The 17,336-nt window shown below is 34.0% G+C and overlaps 1 protein-coding gene across 1 annotated transcript in view; it reads left to right on the top strand.

Moving 5' to 3' along the window:
• LOC129246426 (V-type proton ATPase subunit C) overlaps window positions 1–17,336 on the top strand; it is a 43,996-nt gene that overhangs the window by 21,185 nt on the left and 5,475 nt on the right. Inside the window, exon 4 of the mRNA XM_054885244.1 lies at window positions 15,816–16,002. Within this exon, the coding sequence (XP_054741219.1) occupies window positions 15,816–16,002 (187 nt within the window). The remainder of the gene's footprint in view (window positions 1–15,815; window positions 16,003–17,336) is intronic.

Genomic DNA, 17,336 nt, shown 5'->3' on the forward strand with positions numbered 1-17,336 from the left:
GCGAAAGAGGTTTTTAATAGAATTTATGGTATTCGTAGAATGTGGCTGCGACAATAAGTTCGAGGTCGCGACGCAAATTCATTTTTCAGGACAAGTTGGTTAAGCCTAGCCTTTTCTCTACTCTTTCAATCTTTAATCGAAAATATAAGGGTGCATTTGAATTGATTCTGTTAATTTAAATTCCATTAATTTGATATAATAAAAAATGCCATCTATAAAAATTTGCGCGATACCAAAATTGGTCTTCTTCAAACAGTTGTCATTTTCGCAGCACTTACCACCCACTTGGTACCACAACGGACCTACCTGGTCTAAGTGAGTTGGCTACTCTAAGCCGGCTGCCACAAAAATCTAACCCAACCTGCCTTATGGCAAAAGTAGAAAGTTGCCAGTTTTTGTGCATTCTGTGTCCATTTTGCTGTCAGTCAAATCCGTTGATGCAACGGACCCATTATGTCGTTAGACGCAGTCGATTGTTTTCATACTTCAACAAAATTGGATTATTTTTCTAGAGTTTTATACAAAAGCTGAAAGTTATTCACAAACGTACAACATAAAACTACTTACCACTTACCACCAACCCAATGCTAAGCATCTTCATTTTTCATTTTTTTTCTGTACAATTTTTATCAACATTAAATTTGTTGTAATATTAATAGTAAAATATACATATACATATATATTTAAAGAAAAAATAACAAAAGTATAATTTTCAAGCATATAATGAATTGTTGACTAAATTGTGAATGAATGTCATAAATACGTGGTGTGGGGGATGTGCCATGTGCACGCATACATAAATAACTGTAGCACATGTGCATTTCTCCCATAGCCCACATCGAGCAACCAACCGAGCTACCATCCACCCAGAAAACCAATTAGTTTTTAAATCATGCTCAGAGGCCAAAAACAGTGTTTTGTTGTCGTTCAATTGTCTCTCTCTTGTTCGTTCGTTCGTTGTAACGTTAATATTTGTGTAGTTCATTTGATGTCACTTTTACACTTCCGTCCAGCCTAATCACCCACTGTATTTTATAATTTACAATTTTTACTTTGCTTTTGTGCCTGTGGTTTATTTTTGTGCATTTGTTGTTGTGGCACAAAAGGATTTGCAAAATTTTCTTCTTTTTTTATGACAATGTTTGTGGAAATATGCGAAAAACAAACTGAGTTGAATTGTTGGGAATGCAGAAACGCAGTTCTCTTTAGGAGAATTTTTTATTAATAATATTTATTTTGACATTTTATTGTTATTTTTTTCTCAATTTTTATATGCATTTGATTTGATTTGATTTTTGAATTGCATTTTAAAATTGCATGCATGTGTTTATAAAATACTTTTATATGTACTGTGTATGTATGTATTTATTAAATATGTGCGCGTCAATTGTGCCACAGTGTTCTTTTTTATTTGTGCTACTAATCATCTAAACACTGATTATACTGTGCTAGAAAATGTTTCGTTGTTAATTAATGAAAATGTAATTTTTTAAAGTAAAAATAGGTTTTTTAAAGCAGACCTTTTCAACGTCCAAAAAAATTGTACTTAGTAAAAAAAAAAAAAAAATCGAAAAACTAGCGCTATTTAACTAACGGTTGATGGAAAGAAAAAAATGTAATATTAACCTTTTACTGAAAAAATTGTGCGGCTTAGCATAATGTTTTTGGTTTCTAAACACAAGGTGCGGCTACTAAATACCGAGACTGAGGCTGCAAAGCGTTTTTTGTTTTTTATTTCATACACATTTACCGTACGCGACCTTATCAATATGCACCCTTTCTCGATTTCTAAAACGCTCCATGCTAATTTCCCACTGTGTTGGAAGTATTTTTCTGTTCTTCAAGACGCATGTCGCTTTCTCTCCCATAGCTTCAACGAACCCGAATCTTATTACTTTTAATACAGCACTACGCAAAATACAGCGCATAAAGTGAATAATTTAACTCTTGGATGCTGTACTTGGGTAGAAATGCCCAACCGACAATTGTGGCTGAGCCGGCGCATTGTCTTGCTCTAAATTTACACTTAACGTTTTGCCAAACTAATGTAAATGAAAATTACAGCTCCACCGATTTATTTACAGACGAAGAGTAGTACTGCATTCGAAAGAGAGAGTTTCGCATTGGGCAGCTGGAGGTCACAGATCATTTAGCGCATGCGTACTAACATCACCAGTCGGCCAGTAAAACTTTTACAGCCACACCTCGAATATTATGATATTCCTTTGAGGGCATATACATTTTCCAGGTGTAAAGTCAAGCCAATAATTATGTACAACCTTGAAAGCTTTACGCCGTGCTTCGCTAGTAATTTATGTGAAACGTCTTGATTTTATTCTTATTTGCTGCCTTTACATCTGCGAAAGCTACGAAACTCACCCTTAACCCCTTGCCTTATGAATCGAGCGACGATTTTAGATGCCATTTTCTATGAAACGTCTTGATTTTATTTGACACGGTCTAAATGAAAATTTAGTACACCGAGTAGATTCTCCAAATATGCTTGCTACTCGCTCGACCTAATTAAGTCGAAGTCATCGTAATTCTCCCAATATTCAACTGCGGCCGCCGTAGCCGAATGGGTTGGTGCGTGATCACCATTCGGAATTCACTGAGAGGTCGTTGGTTCGAATCTCGGTGAAAGCAAAATTAATAAAAACATTTTTCTAATAGCGGTCGCCCCTCGGCAGGCAATGGCAAACCTCCGAGTGTATTTCTGCCATGAAAAAGCTCTTCATAAAAATATCTGCCGTTCGGAGTCGGAAACTGTAGGTCCCTCCATTTGTGGAACAACATCAAGACGCACACCACAAATAGGAGGAGGAGCTCGGCCAAACACGTAACAGAAGTGTACGCGCCAATTATTTATTTATTTTTTTATTCAACTGCAGTACAATGCGCACGCAGATTTGTAACTAATCTTTCGAAGCACCAACATCTTGAATACTTCAACAGTTGTCCCACAGAATGAAAATAATGAGATTAAATAAAATACAGTATCGAGAGTGTTGCAAGAGCAATCAACTTATCACTGACCAACTCTGCTCAGAGGATTGATTTCAAGTTGAGACAATTGTAATAAAGGTTGCATTCTTTAATATGCTTTGAATTGAAGAAATAAAATTACAATCCATTTCGTGACCTTCAAAGTAAGACCATTCCGACAAAATGTAGTCTATTCCATTCTCAAAGCAGTTTCCGGACTCAATTTCTGAGTACGTCTGTCTACCGTAAGTGCCTGTTTTTCTGAAACAGCCTTCAGCTCTCAGGCAGCAATTTACATTAAGTCTGTTCTAAGAACTCATACCGATTTCCCAGAATTGTATTTTTTGTTTATTGAGTAACCAGAAGTAAAGCGGAGTTAAAGCAGATAAATGCAGTGATGAGCGAGCTAAAGGAATCGACTTTCGTACAAAAGTCAAAACGTCCCGCGCCGCAAATCTTTCAGTTTAATTCTTGTAGCGTCTGCAGTTGCCTCATTTATCTTTTGGGTATTTGTTTATAAAGCTTATGCCCCAATCTGCGATATACTACGCCTTGTTTTTGTACTACTCTATAGTTTTATAACGCCCCAAGCAGATCGAGCTTTTGAACTTGCGGTATTTACTAGTTGAACCTGAAGCCAAACGTATAATAAATAGTCACGCATATGGGCGATTCTAAAAACAAAATAAAGAAAATGCAAAATATTAAATTGTTAAAAACAACCGAATACATATGGCTTTAAAAAACTACATTCCAACATTGAATAAAAGACAAAAATATTACATTAAAAAAAAATTCAGTTTACTTTTTATTATACTCAAAACTACAAATAAGCCAATTTTCATAAGATTTAAGACAATGTCCAAAATACTTGGTTAACATAACATGGTATCGCTCGTAAGTCAAAAATGGAGATTATTACAAGGAAAAACTTTATATCTAGTTGGTAATTGATCCATTCGTGTCAGTGGATTGCAATTTTTATCTCCAAAGGATGTATGCATAGTAATATACGAGTTAAGGTCAAAAAAGTTGCGAAATGCAGCGAAGGGGATGGGAAATCAACCATGTTTTCCCTCTAAGCTTTTTTTTATCAAAAAAAATAGTACGAGTAATAAAATTGATCTTACGAGGCCAAATCTGCACCATACCCAGCGTGGTTAAGTGTTTCACAACACCACTTTTGCGAACGGGTGACATTATTGCGACATTCAATTTTTCTCTTAGTTTTTTCCTTAATAACATATTTTAGTATAGCTATAAAAGTATAGCTTTGTATGATTTCTAAATAAGTTTTGACAGCTTTTTCTTTATAATCGCCAATATGCCACCTATTGAATATGAAAGAACCTTAGCCATCATCTTTCCAGCCGATTGCTTTGCCTTGAGTGTCTAGGCCAGCGTTGAACCACTTTTAGCAGCTGTTGATCCCGAGTTTCATCGGCAGGAACACACTGATTAAAAAATTCGCCTGAGCACTCGACAGCCCTGTTGCTTCTGGTGTGACATTCTCGGCACCCACCTGGCCTTAGTTATACCAATATTATCAGGAAGGGTGTTCAACAAGGTTTTTCATGATGCTCCAAGCATTTCTGCAATTTCTTCCGTTTTCAAACGTCCATATTTTCGAACAAATTTTGAGATTATCTCATTCGTTCTGAACATTGCCTGAGTAGGCAATGACCCTCACTAGTCATTGTTTTTCTTAAACAAGATTTCCTGTAAACAAATGGCATCTCTTCCAAAATGATCTGTCGTGCTTTTCCTTGCTTAGTGAGGAATGTCTTCATTTCATTTTTGAGGTTTTTTCCTTGATTAACTTGTTTATCCGACGTTGTTATTTAGCTGCTTTGATCATTCGTATTTGTAGTTGTGTCGAGTCGCCAAGTAGACACCCTTCCTAGCCTTCCCTCACCAATCCCTACATTGCGATAATTTTTTGAGTTCCACTCGTTTTAACTATTACCATTGAATACAACCCTGTTAATGAAATTGAAGTATCAGTAAAAATCGGTTTGCTAATAGCATAGGTAAAGTTATAATTTTGAATTAATTTCATACTTGGTAAGAAAAAATCGTTAATATATTAGATTCTTACTTTACCACAAAAACTTTATTAATGGCTTTTCACTAAGTAATAAACAAAGAATAGGACGTTTCAAAGGCCTGTGTGTGTTAGTATAAACTTTGGTGTACTTTTTATGATTTGCATGTATTTTACTCTGGCTGTGTTTTCTCTTTTATGCGCACAAATATTTTTTTGATTCTGCTTTTCATCTTGTTATATTGTATTTTGTTTGCTGAAGTGCCTAATTTGCTACACTGTACGTACAATTTTAATTTAAAGTTTCTCTTAGATTTTTTGATTTCTCTTTTTCTAGAGCTTAGATGTTTTCTGCAACTCATATATTAATTTTTTATTATTTTCTTAACATATTTTACTATCTTAAAAAATATTTAATTTAAATTTCGTTACGTTTTTACTTTAACTTACTCTCTAAAACTCAAACCTTGTCGTTTGGTGCGCGCTTACATTTAAACATTTTTTTATAAAAATGAACAACATTGTAGTATTGAATTATAAAATAGTTAATTAATCGCGGCCTACACAAAAGTGCTAAAGGCCAAACGTAGACGATTTAGCATTTTTCCAGATTCTTATAGAGAAAATTTTCAAGCAAAAAACAAAAAATTGTAATTAATTGGCTAGGTAGGGTATTTTGTTCTTGAACTCTTATTAATTTTTTTTTAATTTTATTTAAAACTGTTTTAAATGTATTCCTCTTCTGAGTAGTACATTTAAAATCTTATTTTTTTTATAACTCAAACGTTAAATTTGTATTTTTTCGAACTAAAAACTAAACCTGAATTGAATGAAAACCAAATAATAAACCAACACTGAACACTGAACCAACCAATCCGTGCGGCGTACATATTCGGGAAAAAAATCGCGCTTACTTATCCTGCAACCCGGCAACTGCAATCAACTGTGACTATGTAAACGTGTCTCCAATGCCTTCAACTGTGTTGCATCGAAATGCATTGGAATGTCTTCCATGCACACAAATCACATCCACATGTTCGCACACTTACAACAAATAATTTCCTACATGCACATCCACTCAACACCGATACCGAAATCGAAACCGTAACCGTGACCGACACCAACCATCCGCTATACCCCCTCTGAATGTCTGCACTTCCAACGTCGTCCACTGACCGAACGACGAACCAACGAACCAACCAACCAACCAATTGATTGAATTTCCTTTATTCGATTGTCACCTATCAACTATCAATATGTGTGTGTATATATGTGTCTCTCAGGTCCCGGGCCGCCCGACGACAACACGCATGCGCACTCGGAATTGACGGGTAAAGCATCAAATTTATCGAATAGTCGTGACACGACCACTACCACTTGTTCCGCATGCCACACCGGAAGCCTAAATAATTGCTCCTCTAGCGAGGCATCTGCAGCGTCTGCGTCTGAGCGTGAATTCGATTTGTGTGCGTCGTCGCCTGTGTGCGCGTGTGATGAATGTGCTGCCAGTGCCAATGTGAGTGCTAGCGTTAGCGCGAGCGCGAGCGGTGTTAGCGCCTGCGCTAGTGCGAGTGCCACAGCCACCACCCTTGAGGCTGATGAATGTTATCCTTTTACTTCTTCCTCCCTGAATGTGCCTACATGCCATGCGCCCGTCACCGCATCCGCATCCGCAAATGCCTACGCCTGCACCTCCGCCGCCGATTGCGCCTCCGCAAACTCTGCTGTCACTAATAATGCCTCCTATTGCTCCACATCTGCGCCCACTACTTTGGCCGCCGATGAGCGCCGAATCGCTACTACTAGTAAAATAATTAACAGCTTTTCCAACAACAATAACAACACTTGCAGCATAAACAATAACAATCGTTTGGGTTTGACGATCAGTTGTAGCGGCGCTAATATGCTACAACTGCATCATCAGTCGCAGTCACAGCAGCAGCAGCAACAGCATCACCACCAACAACATCACCACGAACCGCTTCACCTACAGCATCCACTGTTGCAACAGCATCATCACTACCACCATCACCATCAGCCGCAGCAACAGCATCAGCTACACCACCACCACCACCACCATCATCAACATCACCACCCGCACCATCAGTCGCCGCTCTCTGATGGTGGCGAAGGACATGAACAGCAAAATCTGAAAGGCAGCAACAGCACGTCGGACTTGAGTGATACATTCGATTGGTGGTTCCATAGGCATAAAAGAAATTCGAAGAAGAGCAGGTATCTACAACAACAACAACAACAAACAAACAAACAAATCAGTCATAAACGTTCCCATCCACATCCTACACCAGCCGACAGCAACACCAACACCCACACCAAATACCTTAACAGACACCCCACCCCCCTCCCATCCAGTCAACAACGACACATAACAATTAAACAATCCAAACAACAACAGCTATAGTGAAGATGAGCGCCATGCAAAGAGAAGAGATACAGATCGGCGAAAGTCGAGAGCCAGTTGGAATGAAAAACATGATACGACGAAGCTAAGATTACAAAAGTTGAAAATAAAAATTAAAAATTAAAAATCGCATATGAAGTCAGAGGTAAAAATTTCGGTGACAAATTATCAATTTCATAAAATGTATATCAGTAAATTTTTATGTTTAAATAGTTTATGATAGAAAAAAATTTTAAATCCTGGAGACAGACATATGAGAAACCCTTTCGAGGGCAAATAACTGCGGGAAATTCCTTCATAAGTGGATTAGATTGTATCGGTGTTATAAAAAATTTTCTTCAGGATTTCTACCCCAAATATATCTCTTCGGAGGAGTCAAGAGTGTATCGACTATTATTAGTCTATCCATAATTCCCTAATAACAGTTATATCCGTTGTACTCGGAAAGCTGAATTAAAAAATACGTGTTACTGAGATAACTTCCAAGCTTCTAAGAATTTTAGAATGTCGGTACCCAAGTCTGTTTCGCGCACTTTAAAGTAATGCCTATCCGATTAGAGCAGTCTTATTGGTTTATGGAACAGCCCCAGATCACACGGAGCCAAAAAAAGTTGTTTGTGAAAAAGTTCTAAAGGAAAATTAAAATACAGTAAACCAATAATGAAAATAGGTTTATTTTTTTGCCAAATATTCCCTTTGGAAGTCAATACATTTCTGCATTCGCTTGAACCAATTTTCAAAGTTTTTTTGACCACTCGGAAGTGGATACATCCAAAACCAGCTGTTTAAAGGCTTCAAAAGCTTCTTCAGACGTTGAAAAACGTCGACCTCGTATTTTGTGTTTGAGAATCGGAAATCATTAGTTAGCAAATCAGGACTGCAAGGCGATGACCCATTAATCCCATCTTTTGAATGTTCAAAAGCTCCGTGAGCCGATACGTGAGAGCTCGCATTGCCTGGAGAATGATGATTCGTTTTGGCGGTTGATTTCTCTTAATTCCCCGAAAACTTCTGATGAACAAATGGTTGTGTATCACTTGTAATTGACTTTTTTAAGTTTCTCTAATGGTACAGTGGCGACGTGACCAAATTTGCCAAAAGAAAGTCGACCTCTTCTTCGAACCACTTTTGTTAAATTAAGCTCGTCTTGAAATACCCATACTTTCGATTATTTCCGGCTTCTATGCTTAGCTCAATGGGTCGTCACCTGTTACGATGTCATAGACGTGCTTTGAATCGCCGCAGTTCAGCTTCTTCAACATTTTTTTACACCAATCCACACGAGTCCTGTTTTGGGCAATTGTCAAATTATGCGGTATCCAACGAAAACAAATTTTCTTGACGACCAAATATTCATACAATATCGAATGTTTGCTGATCCCACTAATGTTCAAAGATGCCGTTATCTCGCGATATCCCACATGACGATCTTGCATTATCAATTGACTGTGCGTCTGGCACAACAACCATTTTTGGAGTGTTTTCATGAAATTCTTCCTGCAAGAATCGACGGCCACGCTATAACTCGTTGTACCAGCGTTTCACAATGGCTAAGTGTGGTGTTTCAACGCCAAAAGTAGAAGTAAGTTGATCAGTGCAATGCATCAAATCATCGCACGAAAATTTTCACAAGTTAATTAATTAAAAAAAAAAAAAAAATTAAAGCTCGTAAGTGAAAACATTATATGTAAATTTATGTTAAAAATACCAAACTTTTCGATGATCAAAATATCAAATGACAGCTCATCGCACACATTGATGCAAAGGAGCAAGGCAACCCTTTTAATAACTTCCGCCACCACGCACTCTTTGGAAACAGCTTTGAAACTTAGTTCCTTATGATGAAGCAAATATACGCATATTTCATTTTCTAGCCGCAGTTTTAACTAGTGAAACAAATAATTAAATATTTAAAGACCTACTTCTTGTTCTCATTAGAAGTGCACACGATCATTTCCATAGTTATAGAGCATGAAACTTGACTTCACTTGCGATAATTACTTACTTATGTACATACGAAACTAATTTATTATAGAATGAAAATAAAGTTTAGAAAATTTTATCTAGTGCAACTAATTGATTTTATATAAATTAGTTAAAAAATTTACAATAAATATTAATAATAATTAGACCGTTTTGTTTGATATAGAAAACGGTAAATATTAAAAAAAAAAATTGAAACTTCTCACACATTCTTTCAATGGCCTATTTGTATGGCTTACATTTATTTAATTTGTTTCATTAATAATATTGATAGTCACATTCATTCTACCAAAATTATTTATAATAGACGAAGAATTTCTAACCGTTTTATAGCAAAACAATGCATATTGTTAAAAGAAATATACCTATATTAGAGACAATCTAATCGAAATAAATAAATAAATTTAATAATTTAGTACAACCTGTAGCACGCACACACACATACACATACACACAAATGTACAGAAAAACGCAGAGAAAATATGCACACGCGCACGCATCCTTAATACACATTCGCATCCGAATAAAGTTGAAATTACAACATTATAACACTGACAGCACAACCGCATATATACATATGTATAGCGTCCAACCAAAAATCCAAAAATCATAAAATCGCTGCGTACACATTTACTCGTTCACTCACCAACCAACCGACCAACCGATTCCAAAAAATCATCAAATAATGCACAGATCCATACATTTAGAAAATACCATGCATACATATTTACATACACATACCTAAAACTAATCTACGCTCATAATAATGCACCACCATTCACCAAAAAAAAATGATCAATAATTGCCAATCAACCTAACCAAATCAATCCAATCACGTACATGCGCGCCTCGTTATCTCTCTTTCTCTCTCTCTGTGTCTCTCTCTCTCTCGATGCTCATTTTTTTATAGCAGTCGCTCATCAACGTTGCAATTAAATATAAACAATGGATTTAATTTCACACCAACTCATAGATCGTCCCCCGTGAGTAGTTGTTGTGGCAGTAGTAGTCAAGGTCGTTCCAGTCCGGATACAGATTTGGGCGAACCACCAGCATTCCCATTAAGTCCAGGTTAGCATGCCTGGTTTACAATTTTTATTGAATTTGTTGTTAAGTCAACTATGGATTATTATTTTCTTAAAAAACTATAAACGAACTTCATTTTTTAATTTCCTCTTTTTTTCTCTTGAATATATTTTTTTGAAGTCACTTCTTTCATTTTCTATAGCAAAATGTATTTACTACAATGAACTTAGTATTTTTTATATATATATTTTTTTTTTTCAAATATTATTTTACAGTTATTTACACTTTTGTGTAGATTTTTTCTTTCTCTCACATTTTCTCTATATTTCACTTTGCCGCACACTTTGCCTTCACCAATGCGTAAATTTTGTGTAAATATTTTGTAAAATTACCAAACATGTTACAAAATAAATAATTATCACAATATACAAACATTCTGTCAAAAAAGTACCTATAATGGTCACTTAAAATGCCCATTTAAAATGGCTTGATTGTCAAAATTCAAAACAAAAATGTATTGACGGTAACCATTTACCCAAAAAATTCGACCCATATAGTTTAAAAACCTACGTATGCACCTAATATAGCTACAGCTGGTGAATTTCTCTTTTGAAAACTCAAATTACCAACTCTAGACAGCGTTTTCAGTCGATAGAATACATAAAGGAGAAATCGCAGCGAGAACGGAAAGCGATCCGAAAAATGCGTTTGACTGTATGGCAATCCAATCATCAAAGTATTATTCTTTTTCATAAGCGTATTACTTCGAAAGGGGTCTACTTTGAATATAAGTAATAAAATAGTATGAAAGTAATAAAATAAATTTTTTATAGATATATTGTGTAAATAATTTGTGTTTATTTACATACATTCTCGTTACTTTTTTGACAGAATGTACATACATACTTGTGCATATTCCCATACACGGTGACTCATAAAGTTTGTCGGTAAATGAGTTTTTTACGATTTCGATTTTTTATGATTCCATAAGAAATGAGTGCAGCTTGAAAATGGTGTACTTTCGAATAGTTCTGAGGTGCAATTGGCATAAATTAAATGCTTTCTAAAGCACATTTAACGGTTTTCAAAGCACTAGTGGAAAATATGTACACCTGTGCTCAAAATAATAGCCATTATTTATTTTTTAATTAATTTTTTTTTTTTCTGAATTGTTGTATATTTTTCATAGCTTTCATAATCTTTCATATGATTTATACTAAAGCAAACACCGTATAATTTAATGTTTCAATGTTTTTAGAAAAATTCTGGGTAAGCAGTTTTGGAATGCTCGAAATTGTTCTAAAAATTCTGATTAAAAAGTTTGGAATTTTGATAAACATTTTTTTAATTGGTTTTCTGAATTCCCAAAGTTTGAAACTTTTAACAATTGGTGTTTGCTGTAGTATATCAAAAGAAAAAAAAAACACAAATAAAATAAATTAAAAATAAATATGTAGTCAAAATTTTGCAATATGTCGCGCTGTTATTTATGTGAACGCAGGTGTAGATACCTATTTTAGTGTTAAACAAGTTTTGTTTAAATTCCGATTTTATATTTATAATAATGAGTTAGGTATTCAATTCGAAAACTTATTTTCTTCAGCTTTGGAATACTGAAATTCGCTTCGATTGCATTTAATTTCCAAAGGTTGTAGTAAATATTCTTATCACAGCATTAGAGAAAGTTAATTTTATAATTCGTCTTTAAAGCGCAAGTTTTTCATAGTATTTGTATCTTCAGATTTTTTTTTTTTCAAAATCCATAGCTATGCGTATTTATTGAGTCTTTCTAAAATAATGTTTCCGCTACTCGAGTAGGTTTTATTGGAAGTAATTGGAGAGTCTTCGGTTGCGGGAAAGAAAGTAAATTGGTTTCCATGAAAGATTTTGAAAATAAAGTAAGCAAAAAAGAAAATAAAGAAATTGTATACTAATTGTTTATTAATTTGTAAAGGGTGATCAATTTAGAGGTATCCGATTTTAAATTTAAATAAAACAACGAAATTTCAAATTGATTGAGCAATCTTTATTATTTTAGATAGAACCATTCACGACATTTATTTTTTAAAGATAATCCCTTTCAAATGTTAACCGCAACTGCCATCTGTAAACACGAATTTTGAATAATTCCATGGAGGACTTCAGTCAGTATCTCGTGATTAACTTTAGTAATGTTGGCTCCCAATGCTTCAATCGAATCTGGTTTATTCACAAAGCATTTAGACTTTACATACCCCCATAAATGAAAGTCCAAAGTTGTGATATCATACGATCTTGGTGGCTAATCCACTGGTCCGACACGTAAGATAAATTTCTCACTGAAACGATGACGCAGTAAATTCACGGGCTGTATGGCAAGTAGCGCCGTCTTGTTGAAACGAAATGTTGTGGAGATCACGGGCTTCAATTTCCGTCATCAAAAAGTCGTTCATCATGACACGAACGCTTTCGCCATTCACTGTTACATTGGCGCCAGCCTTGTCTTTGAAGAAATATGAGCCAATGATTCCTCCAGCCCATAGGCCTCACCAAATGGTTGTTTTCAATGGATGTAATGGATATTCTTGAATGGCTTCGAGTTGGTCTTCAACACAAATACGGCAATTTTGCTTATTGATGCAGCGACTAAGCCAGGGACGGTTATGTACACCATAAGTTGGTCTGAGCGCGTGATGATAACTTTTCACAGAGCGTCGACTTTCGTAAGAGAATTGCACGATTTGTAAACGTTGTTGAGGCGTAAGTCTTTCCACGATAAAATGACAATGAATACTGAAAAAAAATTATTTACATAGTTTGACAGTAGTCACAAGTAATCTGTCAACACAACCCTGTTGGAAAAATTACCTCCACACTGATCACCCTTTATGTAATAAAAATTCATGAGAAACAGGTTTGCAGAACAGAATGGGGCTATTGTTTTTTTACATTTATTTTTTATTTTACGCAGGTCCCTTAAGGGTTAAGATGTACTAGAAAATTATTATCTTGAAAATTTCATTAGTAGTTGCTCTAAAATCTGTACACAAAGAAAGTTAGAGTCTAGAGAAAATAAAAAAAGTAGTTTCCCTTAAAATATGCAACATTTATTTATGTTATTCTATTTCTAATTCGTTATTTGAAATAATAATAATAAAAGATGAACTTTGTGAGTCACAATTTCCAAATACGTCAGCTTAAATACTTGGAAAATGTACAGTAATCAATTCAAAATCAAAAAATATAAAAAATCACTTGAATATTGTAATTATTTGTTTTTGCCCTTCAATTGTCACATATACATACACATACAGATACGAATGTGTCCAAATCAATACACTTAATATGTACACATGTCGAAACATTATATTATATTATCTTCCAAAAGAAGTTCACAGACAACCCAAAACACAGCCAACCTCTCTCTACTCCAACTACAACAACACTATACCTCACATATAAATAAATATATGTGTGTAATCTGTGTTAATATATCCCGTTTTCTTCAACTCCTCCTCAGTCGGTTTTTCGTTTGCTCTCATTGATGATAATTTCAGTTTTTTTTTTTTTTTTTAACTTTTCTATTATATTTAAATTTTTACTTGCGATATCTAGCGTCTAGTCTACATTCCACATACCACATACCACATATATGAGTTTGTCTGTCTGCAGTTTTTATACTGAACATTTAATTTTTGATTTTCTTTAAAACTTCGTTTTGAGTGTCATATTTTCTTTGCTCTATTTTCACGCCGCACAGTGTAAAGCGCTGATTATCCTTGAGTGTTACCATCACTGCATACATACATACATACATATGTACTTATGTATATTATCTCCTAGATGTACCTAGTTGTCAATGTCCACCACTGTGTCCGTGTGTTGTGCTCCACAACTCTTCACCGCCACTCACCGCTCATCTGCGCTTAGCACAAGCGAATAAATGAACGAACAATAAAGTATATATTTTTATATGAAAATATTAGTAAATGGAATAAAATTTGTTTTCAAAAAAACCACATCAAACAACGTCGTGTGTATTTTGTTGCTGCTGTTGTTTTACTACTACTTTATGCAAATAGATATGTATTGCGCAGATTCAAAAAACCAAATCGTACTACACTTAAATATGTTTGAACTTTATGCCATTGTGAATATAACATTAAATAAAATTACTGCCTTTTGGTTTAGCAACATTTTTTTTTTTTTGATATATAAATTATTTAAGTTAATTCAATGTTTTTATGAATTTGTATGGAAAATATGTATTAAATAATTTTTTGTATTTTATTATGCAATTTCATACTGGTTTACAATTATTTGTTTAATAAAAGTGTAGTTTTAAAAGGCAATAAATTGTATATATGTTTTATTTTTTACTTTTTATTTTGAGCTTTTTGTTTTACGTACATATATATAATAGACTTCCATGTCCCCTATGATATAATATTCAAGCTTTATGCCAATATATCACAGCACCGAGTTTGTATGCCTAAATAAATACATCTGTATTGTTGTGTCATCTTAAAGATAAGCTTGATTATTTTTACTTTCAGTTTCATTGCTTGAATTTTGCTAATCGTCCAATCTTATTTAACCAATTTCGTTCAGTGTAATAATATTTTTCGCTATTTCCGTTTTATGTTTTCGTTCTGTCCTCTCTAACAACCTAACTGCTGTGTCGTCCCGAAATGGTCGTGTGTTTGTTGCTGTGACTAACAAAATATATTGTCGAAATTCCAAATTTCTATTCACATTTTGAATATCTACTAATTGCAAAATAAATAAATAAAATCACCATTTACATACTTCAATGTGTTGTTATAAAATTCCTTTACTTGAGTAAAAATGCTTTGAACCTTTTTTCACACTATTTTAATTAGAACTTTTTTCTTGAAAATTCAACGGAGCGTAGATTTTAGCCACAGGCGAAATATTAAAGTACAAAAGTACAAAAAAAAAAAAAATGATATAGGAAAATATTTTAAATACTTATTATACATACTTTATTTATATTCTACATATAACCTCTGGCTTGAATCTATGCTTTAACGTCAGACGCTTGTTCCTTCAGCTTCAAACATCTTAGAAAAATTTTACAGAAAAAGTATTAAATATTCCCAATAACTCACAAGTGTTTGACGTTAGCTTTTCTACAATTATTTATTTCTTTTTTTTTATTACTTTTTTACATACCAACTTATATACTTATTTTTATTAATATAAAAAATAAAATTTCGATAACTTTAATTTAATATTCAATTACTGCATACACTGAGTTTCTCTAATCTCGTATTTCCGTTTTTCATCATTGTCATTTCTCGTCATATTCGCCACATTCTCATCCTCGCCAAATCCACCAAATTCAACCTACAGCCGATCTTTCCGTGTACATTACCCGCTTTCAATGGGATATGGCCAAGTACCCGATTAAGCAGTCGTTACGTAATATTGCCGATATTATTTCGAAGCAAATTGGGCAAATTGACGCCGATTTGAAGACCAAGTCAACGGCCTACAACAGCCTGAAGGGTAACTTGCAAAATTTGGAGAAGAAGCAAACGTGAGTACAAAAATATATACCCCTGTTCACAATAAAAGAAGCGCGACACATTGCAAATTTTTGCATATTTATAATTTTTTTATTTTTTTATAAAAGATGTTGTTTATACTGCAACAAGTTTCAAATGACTCAAAGTTTCAAAGTATGCACAAAATTAAAAAAAAAAAATTTTACTATTCTGAAGTACAGTAGCGAACATAATTGAGTGCATGAGGATTTTGCTTTTAATATTTAGAATGTTTTTCGAGTTAAAATTTGTTTATTTATTTTCAAAAATTGTTCATTTTTTTAATAAAAACTTAAAAAAAGTCTAAGAAATCGCTTTGATATTTAATAATTTTTTTCTTACTACTTTTTGCACTTTATTCCACATAAAAATGAATTTGTTTATGGAAAAATTGGGCAAGATTATCGGCAAAAATATTAAACATAATCAATTCCAGTTTTTATAAATTGCACTTGTTGTTGTAAAAACAAAAACAATTAAGTAAACGCGATTTTGTAGCCACTTCAAACTTGCGCTTTATTGCACTAAAATTCAATGGGTCATAAATTGCATAACCTGAAAACTCTGACTAAAAAAAAATTAAATTTTTTTTTAAATTCAGATTTCTTAATTTTGCATAGAATTTGAACGTTTTATTCTTATAGTTTTGATTAAAGAATAAACAATATTCGAAAAACATTGTAAATATGAAAAGCAAAATCGTCATGCACTCAGTTATGCTCACTAGTGTACTTCAGACTAGTCAATTGAATTGAAAAAACTGTAAAAAGTTTTTCTGATACATATGTATATCCAATGTATTTACTTTGAAATCCATTAAAAATATTCTGAAGCATCTTTTTAAGTACATTTCTCACTCTCTGAAGTACATTTGAGACTTTCTGGTGCATATCCAACGGACACTAAAAAATAATTGACTTTTTTCTGAAATACAGGGAACTAATTCGAAGTACATTTTTTGAATTTTGTAGTACTGGGAAATGTATTTGTTAGTTAGGTTAGCGACTTAGATTAGGCCGCACATTGGCTCCTAGCCCATTCTAATACTCATGGAAATTAGTTCTGCGTCTAATCATCACAAAATTCGTCGAGTAGAATAAAAATTAAGAAATGAACTTCAGTTACCTGTATGTGTGTATGTGCATTGGTTAAGGTGTAGACAGTAATGGAAAAGGTACGTCTGCACCTTTTGCACAGGGTGGTGTCTCTCACTATTTCCCCGAAACAAATCGTTAATTTACGTTATTTAAGCAACTTTTCTGCAACTTTATATTTTTTCTTGTCTTTTGCATCGCCGATGGAGCGCTTCTCGTCCCATACTGCCTTG

This window comes from Anastrepha obliqua, chromosome 4 (assembly GCF_027943255.1).
Source record: "Anastrepha obliqua isolate idAnaObli1 chromosome 4, idAnaObli1_1.0, whole genome shotgun sequence".
Classification (NCBI taxonomy): domain Eukaryota; kingdom Metazoa; phylum Arthropoda; class Insecta; order Diptera; family Tephritidae; genus Anastrepha; species Anastrepha obliqua.